Source organism: Myotis lucifugus, unplaced genomic scaffold (genome assembly GCF_000147115.1).
Source record: "Myotis lucifugus unplaced genomic scaffold, Myoluc2.0 scaffold_52, whole genome shotgun sequence".
Lineage (NCBI taxonomy): Eukaryota > Metazoa > Chordata > Mammalia > Chiroptera > Vespertilionidae > Myotis > Myotis lucifugus.
In genome coordinates, this window is record NW_005871100.1 from 3,265,922 (window position 1) to 3,290,982 (window position 25,061).

General features: G+C 45.7%; 1 protein-coding gene across 2 annotated transcripts in view; it reads left to right on the top strand.

The window, feature by feature from the left end:
• Positions 1–25,061, top strand: part of JAZF1 (JAZF zinc finger 1) — a 298,763-nt gene that overhangs the window by 248,509 nt on the left and 25,193 nt on the right. For both annotated transcript variants that reach the window (XM_006088755.3, XM_023753833.1), the window contains exon 3: positions 9,080–9,276. In XM_006088755.3, coding sequence (XP_006088817.1) covers positions 9,080–9,276 — 197 coding nt within the window. The remainder of the gene's footprint in view (positions 1–9,079; positions 9,277–25,061) is intronic.

The following is a 25,061-nucleotide window of genomic DNA, read 5'->3' on the forward strand; positions in this document are numbered from 1 at the left end:
GAATGACAGAGGATTATCATAAAAGGTAGTTAGGTGGTGGAAGACTCCATTGTAGCCTGTTCCAGATGTGGTTCCTTCACTGGATCTAAAAAACACATCCCCTAGAATAGTATGTAGCTAGTAACCTGGGTAAATGTCTTCATACCTATCAGTAAAGACCACCAGAGGTTCGATAAGGTGCACCACTAGGCAATAAAAATTGGCAATCCAATGTTAGTTATTATCAGGCATTTTTAAGAGTTTTAGAATATCCAAGCTAGTATACAGACAGTCCTCGGGTTACGTCAGACTTGACATATGTCATTTTGTGGTTACGTTGCCATCTCCCATTTATTTATAAAAAAAAGAAAGTTCCGTCATTTTGACATATGTACCTATGTGCTTTATGTTTTTTATTATTTATTTACCACAAGTAAAGGTCAGGAATTATCTTTCTTTTAAATTTTTTTTACTGTTTCACTTCATTACTGCTGTGTATGTGCGCCATGTGAGTGACGTAGGTGCTTATGTAGGTGGGTTCCGACTTATGGCGAAAATCATGTTACGTCGTGCCGTAGGAACGGATCCCCGACATAACCCAAGGACCTACTGTACTATAAAGAATGTAAATTAACTGTGGCTCCCCTTAAAAAAAGAAAAAGAAATAAAATATGATTGTCAAGAGAGTAGATAAAACAAAGATCACTTCTTGTCTTTTTTTCTTACCCTCTTTTTTTCTTGTCTCCCTGTCCCCAAAATAAAGTGAACATTTACAAGCAACCTTAGCTACAAGATGTGATGTGAAATTGGCTTTCCCTCATGTTAGTTTATTCTATGCAAATTAGACCAGAACTATATCCTTTGGGGATGGGGGGTGTCAGATATAAACTTAGTAAGGAAAGGATAAAAGAAAAAAAAATAATGCCTCAACACAAGAAATCTGTCAGTTTTGGTTTGGTACCCAAGCACAACATTCGATTCATTGGCTGGGTACTTCACAATTATGCCCACAACCCACGTGAATATCATGAAACTCACACAACATAAAAACCCTTCCAAGCTAAGTGTCAGGCTGATCTGATCAGACGGTGTGGGTTTTTCCTGGTGCTGCTTTTGGTTTTATTATTTAGCATTAAAATTTTAACAGCAACATGTTGAAAGAGGTGACACTGCAGAGATTTTATGGAGCTTCCAAACCCACCCCACAGGCCTCAGATCGTGAAGTCAAAAATAGCTGCTCCGGACGGGAAGTGAAACATAGGATTGTTCGAAACATTACTAGAAACCTTCTGGAATCAGTGTTAACTTTTCTTCCGTCTCCTGAAAAGAAGAGCACTTATGAAGTTCCCACATCACCAGACAAGACCCCTGATGTCAACAGCGGGGCGCAGACACGGGTTCCTCCCCTGGCCCTCTCGGGTCACGTTTCCCTGGCGAGCTGTTTTCACCAGATACCCGCTCAGCTCCACTGTGGCTTTAAGTTGCTGCTGAAACAAGAAGACCCACCCCGTGAATTTATTAGCAGGTGTGCGTTCTGAAAGCCACCATTACGTTGAGACTTAGAGCAGCCAGACCCTCTGACATGTGGGCCACATATGAGCGCACACTGAAGTGGACCCATAGTTCCCACGGTCATTCCCACAGCCTCTGTTCCAATGCCCTACGGGTTGTTTTGCTTCCTCGCTGGCTTTCTGTCCATCCTCGCCCTGGGTTGCACTTGATAGTAGTCGTCAGAGGAGAGAGCGATCCATCACGCACAGGTTGGACTCTACCGGGAAGACGGATTGTGTTCTGGAGCGAGGCGTTACCAGGTCTGGGAGTGCCCGGGATCTCACAGTCTACCAGCCAGCTCCCGGCAGCTTCCTTCAAAGGCTGTGTGGGTTGCACAAACTTGTTTTCACTGAAAAATGGCAATGCCCAAAGGGCCACTGAAAAAGCAGAGCCAAGCTTTTGAACTTGAGATGAAGCCGTAGGATGTGAAGCTTTGTGCAGAGGTCTGGCTGTGGACCACAGGGGAACCTGAGCAGCCTATGGGTCTCTCTGGTCGGGGCCAGGCCTGAACTGCACAGAGAGAATGCTTTCTGTCAGCTCGCTGCATGGACCGTCGCCTGTGGCCCGCCCTGCCCTAAAAGCCTTCTACAGTTTGGTTCTTCTTCTAAAAGTCAAGGCAAAGAAGTAAAGAAGAGGAGGTGTGTGGGTTTATAGATGGCCCCCAGCATGCTGTCCCCAAGGAGAGAACCTTCTGTCTGTATTCTAGCTGCTACAGCTGCCTTCCTGGGTTTCCTGTGCTTACAGTGGTAGTTAATAAATGCATACAGAAGCAGGAAAGGCGGCTCTTTGCTTTCAGAACAGCCAAACTCATGAGGGCAGTATTTATCCTGCTACCCAGTGATTCAGCTCCGAAGAAACCAAATGGGTGCTGTGAGTGTTGGAGATGAAACATTTGTGACTTGGGATTTCCAGAACAAGCATTGTGAGTATCCATCATGTAACAGGAACCTTACCTTTGTCAAGCATGACGTGCCAGGCCCTGTTCCAGATGCTTCATGTGCATCAACTCAGTCTCCCCCACAGCTCCAAGTCAGGCCCCGTGGTTGTCATCACGGAGGAGTGAGAAAGCTGAGGCACAGAAAGGTTAATAACATACCCAAGGTCACACAGCTGGAGAGCATAGAGCAGAGATTCAACTTATAGGATCTACCTCGAAAACCCACTGTCTCAACTGCTACTCAACTATTTCCAATCTGCAGGCCATGTCCTATTAGCAGGCCAAGAAATCAGTGCGATGGTCATGACCAGGAGAGTTTGTTCAAATGAAATAGACTAGGAAACTATCAGCTTAGTAAGGATTGTTTATTGACGTTTTGTTCCAGACGTTTACAGAAAATTCATCTTATTTTTGGGTCCACATAGGTTTTATAGGTTTTGTAATTCACAAGTTGTCTGATTTCAGAAAGGTAATATGATACAAATACTTCACGTTACAAAACACTCCCTGCAGGGTTGGAGGCGCTCTCTGTAATCAAACACATTAATATTTGTGCCATGAAGCATATAAATAGTCACAGTAAATGCAATAAATAAAGTTGAAAGTCATTTGTAAGTAATTCACGTCAGGGTCTGTCTCCCAGTTTTACTGCCAAACTTATAAGAAAATAAGTTTAGTTTTAGAGCTTTGGAGATGTCAGAATTGCAATTGCAGACCTAATTCTATTCAGGTGTGTACAGCCTCCCACTAGGGAAACATCCTGTCTAGTAAAGCGGTAATATGCAAATTGACCATCACTCCAACACGCAAGATGGCCGCCCCCATGTGGACACAAGATGGCCAGCAGAGGAGGGCATTTGGGGGTGACCAGGCCTGCAGGGAAGGACAGTTGGGGGGACCCAGGCCTGCAGGGAAGGGCAGTTGGGGGGACCAGGTCTGCAGGGGAGGGCAGTTAGGGGCTACCAGGCTGGCAGGGGAGGGCAGTTAGGCATCAATCAGGGTGGCAGGGGAGTGGTTAGGGGATGATCAGGCTGGCAGGCAGAAGTGGTTAGGGGCAATCAGGCGGATAGGCAGGCGAGCAGTTGGGAGCCAGCAGTCCTGGATTGTGAGAGGGATGTCCCAGATTGGAGAGGGTGCAGGCTGGGCTGAGGGATGCACCCCCACCCTGCACGAATTTTGTGCACCGGGCCTCTAGTTTCTTATAATGGGTTGAGGTAAAAAAAAAAAAAGTCTGGAAAACACTGCATGATACTATTGCTGGAATCATTTTCCGTTGGAGGTGGGGAGGAATAGGGGTGATATATTCCCTATATCCATAAACCCAACGTTTTAACAAGCAGAAAACCCACAGCCAGAATGGGGAGGGGTTCTTCCAAAGGCCACCACCTCTCCCTCCCAGAGCGAGACCTGCCACACAGCGCAGGCCCGGGGATCACACGCCCTCGCGGAGTCCTGTAATAGCCACCCAGCCACACCACACGTCTCAGAGTTTGGATTCTTCCCAGGTGTTTGTGAGAGAGACTCAGGTTTCGAGTGGTCACTTCCATCAGTGGCTTCCCCCAGCAGGACACAGGCCCAGGCCTCCGGCCACAGCGTGCAGGGCCAGTGGGGGCTCTGCCCAGGCTCCAGCGAGTTCCGTAAATTTCCCGAGTCTGTGGTTGACGCTGGTCTCCCCGGACCGGCAGTTGACATTTCCCCCTGTGGTGTTACATTCGTGTTTCCACCTTTAACATGTCAGACTGAATGAGCGTTGCGGTCTGAGGATTTCAGAGATTTATAACGGAGTCTTGAAAATTTACTTAAGGAATATGTACTTCCCCGAGCAATAACAAATATTACTACAAATGACCATATTAAATTAAAGTAACTTAGGCATTTCTGATTCGTAGGAAAGTTCAAATTAATCCTCGGCAGTCTCAGTTTCCAAACGAAAACACGGCTTTGCCCGGCCGCAGGTTCCCGGCGGTTAGTCAGCAGTGAATGAACCCTCAGGTGATGGGGTTTTTCCCTTAAGAATATTCAGTTTCCCCTTTTGTGGAAAAGCAATACTGGAAGGAAGAGACCCTGAAAAATCAGCCATAGTTGTATGTGGGAACCAGGAAACTTCAAAATTCTTTTTTCTATAAACTGAGATGGATTGTTTTTATAATTTTAAAAAAGAAAAGAAGCCTTTCTTATCCATTCTTAATTCCTTTCCCGACTAGTGGGAGCCTGGCTCAAATGCTTATTTTTTTTTTCATTAAAAAAAATAACTACAAAGTTAAAGTACTGGTCAGTGTTTGATAACTGACTCTTGGAGAGAGGGAAAGCCCTGATTTGTAATGGTGCAATACTCCCTCCATGACCAATGTCAAGCTACCACATGACATCACAGGCAGAGTAGGGAAGAGAGAGCAGTCAGAGCAGTCACGGTAGTAACTCTACCAAACAGAGACCATACTAAAGGAAATAACCTCAACCACATAAATAATAGTAAAATGAAGTAAAATAATTAAGAACCAATAAGTTTTGAGTATTACTGCCTTTGTCTTTAATATACTTACTTTAATTACAAGTTCACATAATTTAAATTTTAATAGTTGGCGTGTTTAATTAAATTAACATAATTTAATTTTAGTGATGGGGGCTCACAAAATGCCTGAAAATATAAGGTTTCACTCTCACAAGATGGTCTTGACAAAAACCTGTATCGATGGAATATTGCTTTGAAACTTTAGGGTTTAATGTGTCCAAAAGCAAGCAGAGTCCTGGTTGATAAATGAAGGAGGAAGAGGAACAGGGCAGCACAGCCAGTGAGGAGCTGGTGAGTTTCAGCCGCGCTCCCACGGCAGGCATGTGCCCAGGCCTGTGCGTGCTCCCACCGACAGTAAATCATGCCACCATGGGTCGTGGCAGGGCAAGGTTGCCATGACTCATGGCTAGCTGCAATCATAGCCACCCATCCGGGAGAGAAGGAAGGAGGTGGAGGGAGAGAAAGGCGGGCAGAGTGCTTCAGGGGTTTCATGTTTAGTGCTTTTAACACGGTGCCTTGTTCTTGCGGCTAGAAAGCACTCAGCAGACACATGGCAAAACAGATTGCCGTCCACAGCCAACCTAACGCGCTTGGAGGCTAAGGTGGGGGGTACAAGTGTGTTGTTGTGGTTATTTGTAGTTGTTGTTTTATATCTGTGCTTAGGAGAGCATTTATTTTACAATAAAAAGCATGAGCTGTTGATACTTTTTAACCAGAGTGAGAGAAGACATGGAGGGAACCCCCACCTTTGACAAGAGTTTGTCTGACGCTGCCTGTGACTGTCTGGGCTGATGCCCAGTCGGTCAGCCATTGCATAGTCCACGCTACACGAGAGCCATGGACATGCAGCATGCCCTCAGGCAACCGGAGTCGGGTAAGGGGTGGAGATAAAACCTCATTATAAAGCTTTCTGTAATGATAACAGCTCTGGGTGTTGAGCCACTTCCTGTGTGACAGGCACCGAGGCCTCACCACAGCCCCATGAGGTCAGCACTCCCACTGGTCCCCAGCAGGCAGTCCTCTCACATCGTGAACACTGAGACTCACAAGACGACCAGGGCCACAGTGGGCACTGGGTCTGTTCAGAGGGCTGGTGGGCAGAGCCACAGATGACAGCTAGGCAGTGTCCACCTCCGTGGAGTCCTGTACAGGCAGTCTGTTCAGATGCGAGTCAGATGGCCCTGGGCCAGGGGTGGGAGCTGCCCCGGTGGAAGAGGGGGTCAGGCTCGGTAACATTCCAGGGGCATGCTCCCGGCTCCCCACCGGGACGTGTCTGGGACAAGATCCCCATGCTCGGGAAGCCCAGGGTTCTGTCTTCCTATCAGTTCGCGTGGACTTCTCCTTCCTCCCGGTCTAGGTGTGATGGACCAGTCTTGGGTCAGTCTTATCCTGAGGAGCACAGTTGACGTATCTTAGCGGGGTACCCGAATTAACCAAAGATCAAATTCTCCTGCAGAAAGGGAACAGATGTATGGCAACCCTTCACCTATAATTGTTAGTCCCATTTCACAGAAAATAACGCTGAGGTTTAGAGAGGTTTCTCAGCTTGCCTCAATCACGTAGTCAGTAACCCAGACAGGACTTGAACCCTGGCCCACTCCAAGTCCCATACTTTTCACCAAAATGTGAGATGTAGGTTTCTCATTCTCTCCCATAGCATATCTGTGTTTATCTGACTATTTGAAACAGGAACTTGAACTCCGACACTGAGAACTACTGGTCCTCCTGGAAGAAGCATAGGCCTGGCCTGTGGTTTTGCCCACACTGCTAACCCCATATTAAGAAGCTCAGCACCAGCCGCTAGTAGGATAATAAAGACAGCACTAGCTCCTTGCTTTTCTCTGAGAGCCCACATTTTGAGTAGAAGTTTATGGAGAGGGGATAAAAAGGCAGGTTTAAGAGCAGCAGAGCCATCTGAAAAGAAACGAGTGCCTGCTACCGGGTGCAAACAATTCTGCTTTGCGTTGTGCCTTTCTTTTTAAATCACCGCCATCCTGTAGCACCAATCCTAAGCACTCAAGGCGAAGCATGTAGCTTTTACTGCACTTCAGTTCTGCATATAAAATGCGGTTTATATATCTAGATTGTATTGCAGAAGCCATTCAAGCAATGTGCCATTCATGCTCCAAGTAGAAAAGTAAGCGCTTTAAGACACTGTAACGATACTGTAATATTGTTTCATTGGGTGTTTGATCAACTCTCAGATTTTACCAGGCATCGGAACTATCTGTTGACGTCCCAAAGTTCAGAACGTGAGGAAGACAAATGTTAGGGAGTTTTGTAGGCAGGATGTGAAATGGGTTGAGTGAAACAGCATGTTTAAGTGCAGTGGAATTTATGATGAATTGTATTGAAATAGTCAAAACACAATTGATGGAGGGGGACAGGGTATGTAGAGGACTTGAGGGGGTTGGTTATGTTCTGTTTTTAGCCTGGGCAGTGGGCACAGGTGCCAGTTTTATTACCCAGATGCTTTCAAACACTCATTCACAAGGCTTGCCATTGCAATTTTCAAAAATGCAGTTGATAAAGTCTGCCTGCCAATAATACAGCCCAACTGGCATGGCTCAGTGGTTGAGCATCAACCTATGAACCAGGAAGTCACAGTTTGATTCCTGGTGAGGACACATGCCCGGGTTGTGGCCTCAATCACCAATGTGGGGCATGCAAGAGGCAGCCAATCAATGATTCTCTCCCATCATTGATGTTTCTATCTCTCTCTTTCCTTTCCTCTCTGAATTAAAAATATATTTAAAAAAATAACAATACAAAAAAGATATTTGCTCTTTAGGTAAGAGATATTTCATAGATTGTTTTGAATCTTATATTACACTAGAGGCCCATTGCATGACATTCATGCATGGGGAGGGGGGGTGACCCTCAGCCCGGCCTGCACCCTCTCCAATCCAGGACCCCTTGGGGGATGTCCGACTGCCAGTTTAAGAACTGGCAGTCGGACATCCCTCTCACAATCTGGGACTGCTGGCTCCTAACCACTCGCCTGCCTGCCTGCCTGATTGCCCCTAATCGCTTCTGCCTACCAGCCTGATCACCCCCCAACTTCCCTCCTCTACTGGCCTGGTTGCTCATAACTGCCCTCCCCTGCTGGTCTGGTCACCCCCAACTGCCCTCCCCTGCTGGCCTGGTCGCCCCCAACTGCTCTCTCCTGCCAGCCATCCTGTGATGATGTAAGGGTGGCCATCTTATGGCGGCCATCTGTGGCAGCCATCTTGTGATAATATCACACGTGATGCCAGCTAGGCTTTTATTATATAGGATGAATTTATGAAATGTTAAGTTATACAGTGAGGAAAGAACAGTTTGAATACCACTAACCTAAGAGGAGTGTTGAAAGAATAATTTTGAAGTTCCCAAGATGAAATTGTCAGGAAAGCCCACCTTTGCCTTTATGGGCAATAAAATCACAGCAGGAACAGATCCTCAGCAGTGCTCTTCCTCCTTGCACTGAGCTCATCCCTTCCTCTTGAATGTGCCTGGGCTGGCTGACTCGGTCATTCGTAAACGCTCGCTGAATGGGCCTGCAGTGTGCTAGCAACCGCTGTGGGACTGGGCTCCTTCCTTTCAGCTAATGGCTGCGGAGACAAGGCCTTCCATCAGTGAAAAACATTAAAAAGCCTGAAGGACAATATGAGAACCCAGAGTCAGACACAAGAATCAGTTTTCATGTGACCATGATGCTAACCTATCTACAAAGAGAGCCCTCTCTCCCTGGGCGTGGCTGGGAGCTTGAGAATGGGTGGGCTTTCTGCAGGTTGGAAGAGAGAGAGGACCTCCCAAGAGAGGACAGGGCTTGTCACTGACGCACTGCTGCGGGTGCAGGTGGAATCTGTATGTGAGTTTCCCATAAGGAGGGTTTGCCTAGGGAAGAAATGGGCCTGGCTTTGAGGGACCTTAAACCAACCAGCTAGCAGATGCTTTTATCGTGCAGGAAAATGGGTTCTGTTGTGAGCTTTGAGAGTGGGACAGACCTGTGAACAAGCCCCTATCCCAGGAGGGGGCATCTGTCAGACTCGGGGTAATTGTCACAGTCCTCCTGCTCTGTAAATGGCCCAGTCACTCACCTGCCGTTGTCCCTTCAGATTCATGACTGACGCTGCCCGCCGGGAGCAGGAGTCCCTCAAGAAGAAGATCCAGCCGAAGCTCTCACTGACCTTGTCCAGCTCCGTGTCTCGGGGGAATGTGTCCACACCGCCGCGCCACAGCAGTGGAAGCCTTACTCCCCCCGTGACCCCACCCATCACGCCCTCCTCTTCATTCCGCAGCAGCACCCCGACAGGTGAGTGGCTTGGCTCTACCCCCTGGTGAAGAGTGAGTGTGAGTGTGTGTGTGTGTGATGTGTGCTGGGGGCCAGGGATAGGTGGTGATTCAAACCCACCTGTTTGACCCTTTACTAGTCCGGGTAGAGTTTGTTGGTTCATTCATCTACTTATGATTGAAGAAATATTTGTGAATTACTGTTCATCATGTGTATGCAATAATGGATTTATACTTTTCATGCCCTTACCATGTCTTATGTGCAAAGGGATAGGATGGCTTGGGTTTGCACAGGTGGAGGAGTAGACAAAAAAGATGGCCACGTGTTGATTATTGTTGGAGCTGGGTGATGAGTGCATAGTGGTTCAGGACACCAGTCTCCCAATCTTTGCTTCTGGAAAATAGTTGCCATAATAAAATGATTATTATAAGAATATTTAGAGTGCCTCCCCCACCAGGCAAAGGAGACCTGTTCCTGTCCCGAAGAGCTTGGGCCTCGTGGAAGATGTTGGCCTTCTAGGGGGCCCACAAGCACACTCTTGTTTTCCCCTCCCCAAAGTGCAAGTCACTGAAAAATAAAACAGCAATCAGAGGTGAAGTTCAAAATCAACTTTATTAGTGCAGAAAGCTAACCTGCTGGACGGAGCATGGATTCGTAGCTATTCATAGTAGGTCTTCCAGGGGGTTAACTTATTTCCTAAATCACCCTTCTAGCTTACCTCGCAGTGCACGCAGATCTGTGTGCACCCGGCCCTCCACTGAGCATGCGCCGTACTTCTCCCAATTCAGAGATCCATTGAGTCACTGCTCCCCGGGGGCAGGAGTGAGGAAAGATGGTAGAAAGAAGCTGGAAAGGTCCCTCCTTTTCTTTTTCCCATCTGAGAAGCAGGGAATATATTTTTCTTCTCCCAAGTTGGAGTATAGGCGCAGGTATTAACCAAATAAATGCACCAATAACTATGACACTGTGACCATGACAAGTGCTCTATGGAGGAACTCAGTGATGGGAAAGCATCCAGAGAGAAGTCTGGCGGATCAGGGAAGGCTCCCCTTGAATGATGAGTGGGAGGCAAGGCTGACCAGAGAGAGGAGGAGCAGCTGGGAAAGGACTCCCTAATGCGTGTGGGGAAATGCTGGGTTGAACGAAGGAAAACTGGTATCTCTAAGGCAGGGCCTTCGTATACATTGTTATTCTCCAGGGGGAGAATTTAGTAAAATCTCCCAAACTTAGTTGACTCGATTCTGGGACCTCTTTTCCTGGGGGCATCTCGGGGGCTCATGGTGGACAGACACCCTGTGTTCTGTCAGGGTTGGGCGTTGTGGAAACAGGATCGGTGTCGGAGGCAGATGGACCAGAGTTCCTACCTGAACAGCTCCCTTCACCAGTTACTAAGTACACCTGTTCCATAGATTTCTGTGTCCCAGTCTAACATGATAGCCCATGTATGCACCTGGCGTCCAATAAATGTTTGTGCCGTCCGGAGTCTTCATGTGGTGGCTTCAGGAACAGATCAGGGTCATTCTTCCATAGAAGATGAGTTGGTTCCTTTGTGCTGGGCATTTGTCCATCTCCTTACATCGGCCCCCATGCTTCCCTTGTACTTTATTCTGCGAAGATTTACTTTCCAGCATGTTGTGAAACGTTTACTGTGTGAATCTAAGGCATGCTGTGAGAATGTAATTCTGTGATCGTCTTTTCTGAGTATTTCTATGAAGACTTATTCATACAGAATATGAATTAAGGGGCAGTTATACACCCGGGTGTGCTTTATACATGACTTAATACTGACTGACTCGTGGTCCGCATCAGATAACCATGGCTGCCTCAGTCAGTAAGTTTCCTTAGAACCCCAGGAAAATCAAGACAGTTTAAAAGTGAGAGTTTATTATTTTTCATGTAAGAATGTTCGGGAGAAATGGAATCATTCATTTCCTTTCCCTCAGACCTAAAGAAATCTTTCTGACACCTTGCCTATTTTAGCAATTTCCCACCGCGAGGATTAATTTATGTTGTGGTAAAGATGTATCACTTTCAATCTGTCAAGATCATTGGTAAGTTATTTGCTGCTTGAAGAATGTTCCATGTAAACATCAAAAATTAGCAGGGGAAATGGTTTCTTAAACCCCTACCCTGTACAATTTTGATTGTGTACATTTTTCAATGTTTGAAATGTTATTTTACCTGTAGTTAGAGAGATCAGCTTATTTTTCCTGACTAATGTGGTTTCAGTCACTTTCGCTGCCAGGTTATAAATAATATCCCATGTTTCTGCCTTCTGAATTCACTCTCCCAAGTTCCATATTCAAGGCACATTCCTGGTCCAGAAGTAAGTCATCTTTGGAACATTTCATTTACAAAACATTCTTTTTTTAAAAAAATATATATTTTATTGATTTTTTACAGAGAGGAAGGGAGAGGCATAGAGAGTTAGAAACATCGATGAGAGAGAAACATCGATCAGCTGCCTCCTGCACACCTCCCACTGGGCATGTGCCCGCAACCAAGGCACATGCCCCTGACCAGAATCAAACCCGGGACCCTTCAGTCCGCAGGCCGACACTCTATCCACTGAGCCAAACAAGTCAGGGCTACAAAACATTCTTTACAGTTCACTGTCGTGACGAGACTGGGTCCGAGCTCGGCTTCATCTGGAGTCTTGGGTATTACTTAGGTATTCTTGGAACCAAGATGTAGTTTGGAATTTCTAAATCCTAGGAGGTTCTTGTCATCTCTTCCTTTTCATTTCCTCTCCTTATTTGCTTGATTTTATATATATATATATATATATATATATATATATATTTGTATTTTAAAAGTATTCACTTAAGCAAAGGTTAGAATGGTTAAAATTATGGATCAGCACACTTTCAATAAAGGACCAGATGGTAAATGTCTCATGCTCTGCAGGCCATAGGGTCTCTGTTTCAGCTATTCAGCTATAGAATTACACACACAAATGGGCATGGTGTGTTCCATTAAAAGTGTTTGTACAACTTTATTTACAAACACAGGCCTGATTGGGCCCACAGGCCATGGTTTGCAGATCCCTGGTTTAAATCATAAAGATACAGAATTAAAAGATAAACATAGTTGAATTCCCTGAAAATAAAATGTTAAAACAATTCATACCTTTCTCCTGATAATATCTGGAGTATAATTACTAAGGAGGAGTGGCAGCTGGCATGTGTAGTGTTTCCTGGCTGTGCTTACTGTACACTTTATGTATGGTGCTGTTTTTAATCCTCACACCAGTCCCAGTGAGACACCACTATTATTTCCATGTACAGATCAAAGAAATAGAGGCTTAGGAAGGTCAACTTGCACTAAGCCCCATGTTTACCTGTTCAAAAAGGTGGTCTTTCTAGTGGACTCACACTTGCTGTCCACATTCAGACCTTTTTAAAAACTATTGGACCTTCAGTCCTCTAACTGCCCCAATTACTGCTTGTCAGCTCCAAACCCGAAATACAGCACCTGCTAGGACACTGGGACTGCGGTTCACCCTCACTCACAGGAACTACGCTGCCATCAGCTTGTCAGAACTGGAGAATTTGCTGGTTTCATTGAGTCAGAGTCTTCCTTAAGGGTGAGCTGGAGCTGACTCCAGAGAGCCAATCTATAATAATAAAAGCATAATATGCAAATTGATCGAACAGCCTAACAGCAGAAGACCGTCCAGACGAGCTTCTGAACAAAGCCAGGGCTGCATCGGACCTCTCTTGCACATATTTCGTGCATCGGACCTCTAGTTGTTAAATATTCCGGTTTTCAAACCAGTTAAAGGATACCAGTGAAATTAGGACATGCTACCTGTCCGGACTTCCGCACGCCCCACTTTACCTTTATACCACTCTCTTTTCCTTTTAATACTTATCAGATTAATCTTACTTAGTTTGTAATTCAAGGGATCGGGGGCCTAACTATGTCTGTGAATCAGCCTAAAGCAAAAGTCAATCACTAATAAATAAATATTGGCCACTGCAAACAATGGATTGCTCCACAGCCATTCACAACAAAGGTGTGGGTCACTGTGAAGTGACATTATCCAGTTATAAAACTACATGTGAAGTATGACCCCAATCTTATTTTTTTTTACTTCAAAAATGTTAACTGTGGTTACTTTAATGTAATGGAGGAAATAGGTACTCTTTTCTCTTTCCTATTTTCTAAAATGAGCCTGTATTACTTTTGCAACTAAAACAACTGTTCAGTACATAGAACCAGAAGATCCAGACAAGATGGCTCTGACCCTGCTTCCCCATCCCCTCAAAAAGAGAAATTAATCAATTTATTTCCTTCAGATTAATTTCATGGCCTTTCAGGGTTAGGGGGAAGGAGGTCATTCTCTAGGAAGGGCCTTTAGCCAGCAGATTGTTTTGGTTATTAGAGTCTGTAGTTTAGTTGAGAAAGTAATTTCTTTTTTTCCTGTTCCCATATTTGCCCACTGGACCTCTTCAAAGAGTGACTCTCAGATGGAAATCACTTGGAGAATTTTTCAACCCTTTGCCTGGGCTCCACCCCGAGACTCTGACTTGGTTGGTGGGCGGGACTTTGGCACGGGTGGTTTTAAAAAGTTCTCGGTGTTAACTCTCACCTGTAGCTAGAGTTGGGAAACCACTGCTTTGCGGTGTGACCGTCCAGTTGTCCTAGCTGTATTTTCTTGCTTGGGTTAACATATCCCCACCTTGTCTGGAGAAAGGTGACTGCAGCCACTCGCTTAGCCTCGGAAATGAGTCCAAGGGGACTGAACAGATGCGCGCTTGTGTCTTAATGGAGAAGCCATGGAAAGAGTTGGCCGGGTTTCGGGTTATAATAGCGTTGCATAGTCTCTCCTGGAAAATATTTGTATATATATTTTGGCTGACTCGGGGGGAAAAATTCAAGTACTAAACCAGAGAAAGGCACCCAAGGAAATGAAACCTGTGTGTGTGTGTGTGTGTGTGTGTGTGTGTGTGTGTGTGTGTGCGCGCGCGCACGCTTTCTAGTCCAAGCTACTTATAACAGTGAAGTCACAGCTTATATCTATTAATGCATTATTTAAGTTTCTATATTGTGTTATTTCATGTCATATTCCTGTGTCTCCTGCTATTTAGCCTTATAGTACACCTTTAACATGCTTTTATGGCTTCTTGCAATACATTATTCAAATGATAAGGATTTTGAAATTTTCAGGAGAGACTGACATACAGCAAGTCATTTTAGAAAGTAAATGTTTCCCTCAGGGTGGAAATTACTGTGCAACACAGACTTATAGAACTGGTGGAATTATGCTTGACATTTAGAAGCGTATGCCTTCGTTTTTAGAAGGCAAAATAAACTTAAATAGGCTTAGTAAAGGCAGAAAGTCTCAGAGAAGAAAAAGATAAATTAAGGTAAGATCTAAAATAACATACCTCCCCCACGCATCCAAAAGAAGAGAATGAAATAGGAAAAATCATGGAGAGATAAATCCTACCCGGTTTAATGGTGGAAAATGAGAAAAGCAAAGCAAACTATTTCAGCCTCACTGAATTTTGTGACCTATTTATGAAATTCCTGAAGCCACGGTTTGGTATTTCTAGCAGGTCCTGCCCTGAAGAGTTGAATGTCTGCATGAGGCCTAGGAAACATTTCTAAAACCTTCCTATTCAAAAGCTGGCCTGCTTTATGGTTCCCTGTCCAGCAGTTGCAGTATTATCTGGCTTAGTTAGGGTCAGGGTCTCTAACACACCCTTTCCTGGACTGAGGTTTGTTTGCTTGTTTGTTTATACTCCACTTTGTCCTAATCATTGTTCTTTCATCTTCTTTGTTGATTGACTTGTAAAACCTTTATCCTGCTTCCTGAGTGTCTTGTGGTTAATTTGGCTTCCTTCCCCACCATCTCAGGTGGCTACTTGTGTTTAATCTCCACTTGCTACTCAGAGTGTTTGTAGAGTAAGGATGGCAACCTCGAAATAGTATTTCAATGACTGTTTCATTTGTAAGAGCTTCCGAACAAAACATGTTGTGTTTTTACTTGAAGAAAACCATCAAATCAGTGATTTGTAATACTACTACGACTAATAATAATAATATAATAGATTACAGCCCTTTATAGTGCACAGAAACATTCATATTCACCGTCTAAACTGATCCTTATTAACCTGATGGGACACAGGGCAAGCATTATCGTAGCCCACTTTAAAGACTCAGAAACTGCCCAGTCGACCTATGAACCAGGAGGTTCGATTCCCAGTAGGGCACATGCCTGGGTTGTGGGCTCGATCCCCAGTGTGGTGGATGCTGGAGGCAGCCGATTGTTGATTCTCTCTCATCATTGGTGTTTCTCTCTCTCTCTCCCCCTCTCTGAAATCAATTAAAACATATTTTTTAAGACACAGAAATGAAGATTCATTGAAGTGATAACTTGCCTAAGTCCATGTGGTGCCCAGCTGGAGTTGATCCTGGTTTCCACACCACCAGGATTTGGCAGCTTTTCCTTTGGCATAATTTACTGAGCATCTATTTTGTTAGAGGCACTGTGCCAGCTCTCAAGGACACAGAAAAGCCAAAGGCTTTTCTCTAATCCAGCGGTTCTCAACCTGTGGGTCGAGACCCCTTTGGCGGTCGAACGACCCTTTCACAGGGGTCACCTAAGGCCATCCTGCATATCAGATATTTACATTATGATTCATAACAGTAGCAACATTACAGTTATGAAGTAGCAACGAAAATAATTTTATGGTTGGGTCACAACATGAGGAACTGTATTTAAAGGGCCAGAAGGTTGAGAACCACTGCTCTAATCCTTGTAGATTAGAATTTACATCTCGGTAGAAGCATTTTATTCACGTGTAGGACAGACACCTCATGAATGTGACCTGCACACAGATGGACTAAATTATCAGCATGGACGTTTAGTAAGGCAAGGCAGACACACGGGGTCATTCTCTCTCTGCTGGTTTAGTGCGGCGATACGCGGTATCTTCACGCCCAGAAAATGTCTAGATCTTGTAAGACAAATGTACATTCCGAGGGAGAAGGAGGAAAGTGAGAGTGGAGGGGAAGTGGTTTGGGCCCAGTTTTACAGGCCATGGTCGTTTGGGAATGTCAGCCTGGGGATTGGTAAGCAGCCCCGGAGATGGTGACAGTGAGTGGAATGTAAAGCCTGGGCCGCCTTCCAGCACTTGGGAGCAGGGAGGTAAAGTGGCGAGAGCCTCTGGCCTCAGCGGGACCTGGATCCAGATCTTGGTTCTGCTGCTTGAGAGCTAGATGGCCTCACACCCGGTACCTGTCTTTTGTGGACATATGTTTTCATTCTTCCTGGGTCAATGCCTGGAGGGGAATTACCAGGCCAAGGTCATTTTGGTCTTGGGGCCTGAAGAAGCCGTGTGACGGCCTCCTCGGCTGGGAGGAGGAATGGTGCCGTCTGATGCCTCTCCTCTCAGAGCTGCCTGGAGGGCGCTGTTCCCCCAGCTGCTCCGAGGCAGGTGCAAGGATGTATGCAGCAGCTCTGTTCCCAGTAGCCCACCCTCCTCAGTAGTCCATCTGCTGGTAAATGGATAAACAAATGGGATCTGGTTGTACAATGGAATACTAGTTAGCAATAAAAAGGAACAAACTACTGCTACACAGAAAAATGGGTGAATCTCCAAAACATGATGCTGAGTGAAAGAAGCAGACATGAGGGTACATATGAAATTCCAGTTCAGGCCAACCGACCTGTGACCATAGAAATCAGCACAGCAGTGGACTCGAGGGGAGGGGAGTGGGGAAAGGTGTGCACGAGAGCTCCCTGGAGTGCTGGCTGCAGTCCAGACCTTGACTGAGGTCTTGGTTACACAAAGGCAGACATTGATCAGACCCATCTCATTATGTAACTAAGATCTGTGCATTGTACTGTATGGATTTACCTCAGTTGGAAAAAAGGAATTGGTGGCCCAGGCAGAAATGAGGGACCAGAGCCCTCAGCTTCCACCCATTCCTTGACCCGGCATGTACATTTCCTCTGCTGTAAACAGTCATTAAGAACAAAGGAAGTAAATAAATGCAGTAGTTAGAGGAGGCAAATCTCTGGAATTTCCTCCCCATTAAAGAAAGACCATAAACGGAATCCTTTAGTGTCCACTTTCTTAGCTTAGGAACATGCAGGAAACAGCCGTGCAGCCACATAAAACAATTGAAAAACATGAGAGAGAGAGAAGAGAGAAGAGAGAAGAGAGAAGAGAGAAGAGAGAAGAGAGAAGAAGCCAGTTGCCATACCCTGGGTCTTAGGTCCCAGTTAGAATTGATTAATGACTGATAGAAAGTCATAACATCTGGATCTCTCAATATCCAAAATGTAGATAATGCTTCACAATGTTGATAATTTTAAAGTGAACGCTGCCCATTTTCAGCCCACATCGAGCACAGGTTCTGTAACAGGCAGCCACTAGATAGCAGCTTATCTTCTGATTCAATATTTGCAGTAAGAGAAAAGTGTCAATAATTTACCTTCTGATGAAGATATTTTTGAGGCCTACCATTTTAGCCGTATCACACTTAACCATGACATTTAGTTATAACCCTAAATTTCATGTATACTATTCACAGTTATTGTTTCATCAAACTCAGTAAAAATAGTGAGTCTTACTGTTAAGAATTCCCACCAGGAGTCTCGAAGGTCTTTCCCGTCTTGTTTCGCCTGGTGCTGGAAACACCGTGAATGGCAAGGCTTTAGCCCTCGAACCTTGTTGCCGTGTGTGTGTGTGTGTGTGTGTGTGTGTCCCAGCAGGGGTCTCTGCACTGGCCAAAAAAATATCAAGAGCCATCACAAGGCAAAGTTATTTTAAAGGGCACACATACAGACGGTGCCGCTCACACCCTCTCCGAAAAAAGAACGCAGTCTCTTTAAGCCGAGGCCCTGCGCTCACTTGCATGCCAACAGCCATCAGTGCACACTTCTCGGTCATTTTCCTTTGAATGCGAGTACCAGCACCGAAATGTGAGCGCTCAAGAGAGCGGCCTATTGTTGGCCTGGGAAATGGTGCGATGCCCCTGAAAACACCCACAGGCGCTCGGGCCCAGCACACCTCTGCCAGGAAGGTGATGGAGATTTAACGCCTGCTGGACTCGTCGCTGGACCAAATGTGTGTGTCTCCAAAGAACCTTTCTCTTTTCCCCTCCCCTCTGAAACCCAGCATATTAAAATCGGAGGAGCCCTTTCAACTTGGTGGGTATCACGGCAGTGAACGTATTTAATGTCTTTTCCATGTGGGTCTGGTTTTAACAATGGAATGATCCCCAGGCACACCCAGCTGCACGGCATTAAAGAAAGAATCTGCAGAGAACTGGGAACGCTCTGAGCTCATTTGTTCTTGCTGAAAAGACAATCAAGGTACAGAATCTCCCTGCTGCTTCTTCCCAAGGCTTTGTTCAGACTTCTCGGAAGCGCACTCGAAGGGAAGGGGTGGTGTGTGACAGGAGGGAGAGACGGGCTGCTGGGTCCTGTCTGGTGCCAGGGAAGGCAGGGTTGCTGGTAGTGCCACCAAATCCTGTTCATGTCTATTCATCAAACCAGCACCAAGTCGGCTTGATCTCATCAGATCCAAGATGTGTTTCATACTCTGCTGGGCTGAATTAGTAATGCTCTCTTTGGTATGGAAATACACATAGGAAATCACCCCCAAGATATCAAATGGGGGGACGCCTGGCATTTGACATCTGATAATGCCCCCGTGTGCTGTCTTTTCTATCTACATATCCCTTTTTTTCCTAAAGACAGAAAGGGCAGCCAGGGTGTACCAGGTGGTTACAGGCCCCAGAGCAGGCTATGCTGGGAGAAACTGCTTCTCTGCTGTCAGGATAACTTGGGGTAAAGTAGCTAAATAGTGCCTGCCATTGTCTATCCCTTGCTGGTTTGGCTGAGTGGATAGAGCGTCAGTCTGTGGACTGAAGGGTTCTGGGTTGGATTCTGGTCAAGGGTACATGCCCGGGTTGCAGGCGCCATCCCCAGTGTGCGGCATGCAGGAGGCAGCTGATTAATGATTCTCTCTCATCATTGATGTTTCTATCTCTCTCTCCCTCTCTGAAATCAATAAAAATATATTTTTTAAAAAACAAAATTAGCATAATTTTCAAATAAGAAAAATACACGTAGAGCAGATTTCTTTTGTAGCAAATAGTGAATATCATGGTTTCCAGTGAGCCATTGCGAGCTCTCTGAGCTATGCTGTAACAGTTACTGTTAAAGTTCCAGCCACAGTGTTTGAAAAGCAGTTGCGTAAAATCTTCAGCCCAGGGGCGGAGGGACCTGGACAAGCTCGGCCCATTGGCTTTCCGGGGCTCTGTCTGCAGGCAGAATGTGCAGCCTTCCAAGTCTAATGCACTAACAATTATGGGGACAATGCCGGGCAGCCGATTTAGGGTGATGTTTGGGGACATGATCAAGATCCTGTACCTTAACTAGGCCCCCAAACCACCCCCTTAAATGGTCACTTTCTCCTATTACACAATGTTCTAAGCCTTTATTGTGCTGAAAGTCGCCCTGAAAGTCACCCAATGAAGTGAGTTTTGGCAGAACTTGATGCGGTGAACAGTGTTTCACTGCCATTAGAGGGAAGCAGTCTTTGAAAAAAGTGTTTAATTAAAGCCACTTGGTTTCAGTAATGGAAGTGTGCAATTTAGAACAGGCTATATGGTACCAGAAGGAAAATTATTTTCTTAAGACTAACAAAACTTGACAAATGATTCACTTTTAAAAGCAGAAAATGAAAATGTTGCCGCTCCGCTGGGAGCGAGCTGCCAAGGGCTCTGGCTGGGGGTTGGTTGTGACAGGCTGGAGAGGGTCCTGCCACCACCTGTGGGCACACACCTCAGCCCCCGGGGCTTTTTCCCTCGCAGATGAATAAGCCCCTTTTGGAAACGAAAACCATAAAATTAAAATTATGAAGTAACTGCAAATATAAAATTTGGGATTAAAAAAAAATTTTTTTAATAAGTCAGAGTTTCTGGAATAACTATATAATGAGTATGCATTACAGACACATAAATACATCCTTGGTAACTAATACATGCTACTTGGCAATTAAATAGCAAATTAAAAGTTTAATAGAATCCAGTTAACACATTTGTAAATAAGCTATAGGGCCGTGTTTCCCAAAATGAATAAGGAATAAATATTCCAGAAAGGATTTTTCCCCTTCCTTTTTTGCTTCTCAACAAAGATCTGTTTCCTGGCATCCTCGGGAGAGGAAGGTTTGCCAAGACTAGAAAGCTTGTCCTTCGCCCCGTGGGAGCCCTTTGGGCTAAAGCTGTAAAGGGGGCATTCTGATACCCATGGCCATTTTCATTCTGTCAGGCAAGCTGAGCAAACTGGAAAGTGAATAATGCTAAACATAAACTTGAAGGAGCTTCAACTGCGTGGTGGTTGTGCCTCTTTAAAAATAGCATCGCACAGCCTCCTGGAATTTCGGTTCACACTGTCTGTGTTCTCTATCATACACTAGTATATTTTGGAAAAGGGACAGGACTGAAAAGCGAATAGATATTTTCCCAGAACACTTACCAGCGGCCTCATTTTTCAGCTTCCAGAAGATGGTAGTCCGTGGCTTCTTCAGAGGGATATCGGGTTCCTGTCTAGAAGGTGATCTAAGGGGCCTGAATTTGTTAACCTACTAAACCACATTGTTATGTCGGTGCCCAAGTAATGGTTGTTATAGATTCTTTTCCTGTTCAGAGAAAGATGCTCGAGTCTGTTCCGCACACCTGTTCTTTGAGGCTTATCGTCAGTCATCTTCCCTCTGTGTTCATGGTGCTCACCAACCCAAAGGCCATGACCTGAAGTTCACTCAGGTGACCTGAGCATGATGTTAATAAGGCTGAGGTCATGGATTTAATTCCCATGTGAGCCAGTTCACTTGCTCCATCCTGGGGCCATGAACCATGCTAGTTGAATGTCAACCACCAGGTAGGGTGGTCCCTTGAAACCTCTAAGGATCGGGGAGATATGGGAAATACACAAAGGGCCAATCCGGTTCTCAGAGATGTGCCTCACCCTCTGGCTTAACCCACGGGATCAAGGTCAGTGTGAGAATATCAAGAGTATGAAAAAAAAAACACACCTCAAAGCCACGTGTCTGTGAAGCACTCTGAATGGCCTCAATTTATTCAGTGACAAAGCAGCAGTATTGCTGTAACATGTGTGTCTTCAAGGCCTTTTGTGTTCAGTGCAAATGTCTTTAGAATATTCAGGAAAAATGGGAGACTAATACAAATTGGTAAAAGTCATTGGCTTATGACTGGGGAGGCCTCAAACCACTTTGTTGCCTAGAAAACAAAGATTCGATGACTTGGATGGAAGGGGGCCAGTTCCACTTACTGCTCTCTTTAAAATGACAGAGATGAGAGAGAGAGCTGCTCCCGCCCCTCCTCCACCCGTGGGAAAGAATTCCTGCAAGAGTAGCAGGTGGGTGAGACAGTGGCTTCATTATGTAAGTGGTCATTTCTTTTTTTTTTTTTTTTGTTTTATTAGTTTGTTTTATTTTTTTTTTCGCTAAAAGTATTACAAAGGGTATTACATAAGTGTCCTTTCCCCCCCCCCCCCCACCCTTGACAAGCCCCTGCCCTCCCTTACCCCCCAGTGTCTTATGTCCATTAGTTATGGTTATATGGATGCATACAAGTCCTTCGGTTGATCTCTTACTCCCCTCCCTCCTGTCCCCCAACCCTCCCTGGCCTTCCCACTGCAGTTCGACAATCAGTTTGAGGCAGCTCTGAAAGTGGTCATTTCTTAACACCCCTGAATTTAGGAGGTGCATTACTGCCCCAAATCCTTCCAATTAAAGAAAGCAACGGAGGAAAAACACATGGCAGGTAGCATCAGAGCTAGGTAGAGATCATCTTGGCTCTTGAAATTTGTAAGTTGTGACCAGCATTCTTTTTTTAAGAAGTAGAGGCCAGCCGATGTGCTCAATGGTTGAGCATCCACCCATGAACCAAGAGGTCCCTGTCCGATTCCTGGTCACGGCACGTGCCCAGGTTTTAGGCTAGATCCCCAATAGGGGGGGGCGTACAAAGGAGGCAATTAATGTTTCTCATTGATGTTTCCATCTCTCTATCCCTCTCCCTTTCTCTCTCTCTAAAAAAAGAAAGCATATTTTTTTATTTAAAGAAAAAGAAAATAGATGCTTCACACTTGGTAATGCTAAGTATTATCTGGGGAAACTTTTAGTTTTGTGTGTGGTTTTCTGAGTTGTGATATAAAATGTTAGTTTTTTACTGGGTCACGGTCAGACATTTGAAAGCCAATGATCTAGACTCCCTTCCTCATATGAGTGTAGTGTCAAGCCCAAGGTCATGTAGCCAAATTGGTCAAAACAATACCAAAGTCCAGGCTTCTTACAAGACACTGAGTGTGCTTTCATAATCAGTTGTGCTATATTCCTAGTTCTCCATTCATGAGACTTCATTAGACCTGACCCATATGTTTCTTCTGGGCCTGCGGACCCTGGGATGTCCCCAGACTCCCCATGCCCAGAATGAGCACAAAGGCCCTCATTAGAGTTTAACCACAAAGAGGGGGAAATGCCTTTTCTCCCCAGGCCTTTCTTGGTAGAAATTTCTTCTTTGTGAAATTAGCTATTGATCTTAGGCACTTAGCATGCAAGACCATCACTAGGTCCGTCAGAATGGAGTAAAAGTGGGAGAAGACACAGTCTCAGGAACGCAGTGGGAAAGAGAAGAGACCGTGTCCCAGCAGCAAGACCAGTGAGAAAGCTGCCTGTGTTTGTGCCAGGAAGTGAGAGCAAGGCAGGGAGGAGAGAAGGCGGCCCTCGCGCAGGTGTGAGGAAGGCGCCTGTGGAGAAGACCATCTCCTACCAGAACTTGTTTGGCATTTGGAGGTGAAGCTTGGGGGTGCAGGCCCTGCTTTCTCTCCACAGGAGGCCTTTTTTTTCCCCTCCCAGAGAGTCAGCTGACCAGAATCCAAGGTTTCCTACGTGAGTGTTTTCTCTGGGGTTGGTGAAAATTATTTCTTGCAAGTATGGAAGGAACGCGTACAACCACCTACCTCTCCTGGTCCCGTAAACCTGAGGCGAAAATAGTTGTGAGTTCCTCTGGGTTTCAGCACCACGAGCCTCTGATATTTTTGGAAGCATTTTACCCAGCCCCAGCTTAAACCCGTGTATCTTTACATGCTTGCTTCTAACGAGCTAAGGTTGCTGAGAAAGCTGACATCTCTTCCGTAGGAAACACGGAGCGAGAAGATGGTCAGTTTCCTCATTTCTCAGAGGGACTGGCCCTCAGTCGGAGCTGGGGCAGCCTGCAGTGTTCGTTCTCTCTGAGCATCTTGAGTTGGTATTTCTCACCATCGCTCTTCTTCCCTTTCCTGTCCTTGTTTTGACGGGTGATAAAACGGAGAGTACTGACTGGCTTTCCAACCGCAGCCGCTGCCAAAGCGCCAAAGCCCCAAAGCCTAGCGCCCTCTGGGAGCCTGCCCTTCGCAGTGGTAATGACTTGTGTGGGAATCTGCACAGTAACCTCCCCAAGGACCGATCTCACCAAGGAGTAACCCCCTTGTCTAGACCGTACAAACCCGTAAAGTCATCACTAGCTGGGGTTCCCGAGCTACAAAGCAGCAATAGAAACCGCTGCCCCTCGTCTTGAAGGGCTTTCAAGTACAGAGCGCTCATTGTGGGAGCCTGCGCTTCTCACCTGGGCCCCGCCCTCTCTGTGGGAAAAGCAATGGAAACTCCCACTGACTCCACACCCCAGAACAACCGACACCCCATCTCGACTTCTACACAGCCTTCTATACACTCCCTGCTCTCAACTTCCACACAGCCTTCCATCTCCTGCGTTTCACACCTGGGACACTACCTGGGATTTTATTTTTACAATTTATTTTGAGAATGGTCCAACTTCCTGCTTGCCAAATTATTGACTAATGAGATAAAATTAGTTTAATGTATGATATTTTAAGAAACTAGGCTGGCAGCCCCACCGGTGTGGCTCAGTGGTTGAGCACTGAACCATGAACCAAGAGGTCACTGGTTAGATTCCCGGTCAGAGCACATGCCTGGGTTGCAGGATCAATCCCCAGTAGGGGGTGAGCAGGAGGCAGCCGATTGATGTTTCTCTCTATCCCTCTCCCTTCCTCCCTCTCTAAAAAAAAAAAATATATATATATATATATATATATATCAATAAAAACATTTTTTTAAAAAAGAAAGCAAAATAAAAGAAACTAGGCTGGCAAACTTACTCAGTGAGAGATTAAAAGGATTCAGACTTCTAACCCAGTGCTCTTTCCTCTCGAGGTACTTAGCAGTGTTGGCCGTTGTCATGATGATAGTAGCACAGATGGGGATGGAAAATGGAACCGTGTGAACTCCGGAGGGAAAGGGTGGACAGGGCAGGGCCTGCCCTGAGTCTCCTAAGGGTAGAGGCAAAATCAGGTGACTGAACTTTACTGGGTCCAGTAGAGTAAACTTTTCAGAAATGATGTTAAAACAGAGATTATCTTAGGAGCCAAATACATCAGGAGTTAGGATTTATGGAATAGTTACTGAAATCGGTTGAAGAGAGACCCTCTGCCCCCTACCCCACTTGGCAAGGGATACTGAAGCTCGCCTGTGGTGTGCGCGCCTGCAGGAGTGAGAGTGACAGTGTCCGTCACCATGTGGGGACAGCTAGAACATGCTGGGTGCTTTGCTAACCATGCTCTTCAATCCCCGTTTCATATGTGAATGGAAACTACGGGGGGTGGGGGTGGGGGGGCGGGGCGTGTTCAGAGAGGCTGAGTAACTTGCCCAAGGCCACACTGCTCTATTAGTAAGTTCAGGTGCCTGGACCTTAAGCCAGGTCTGCCT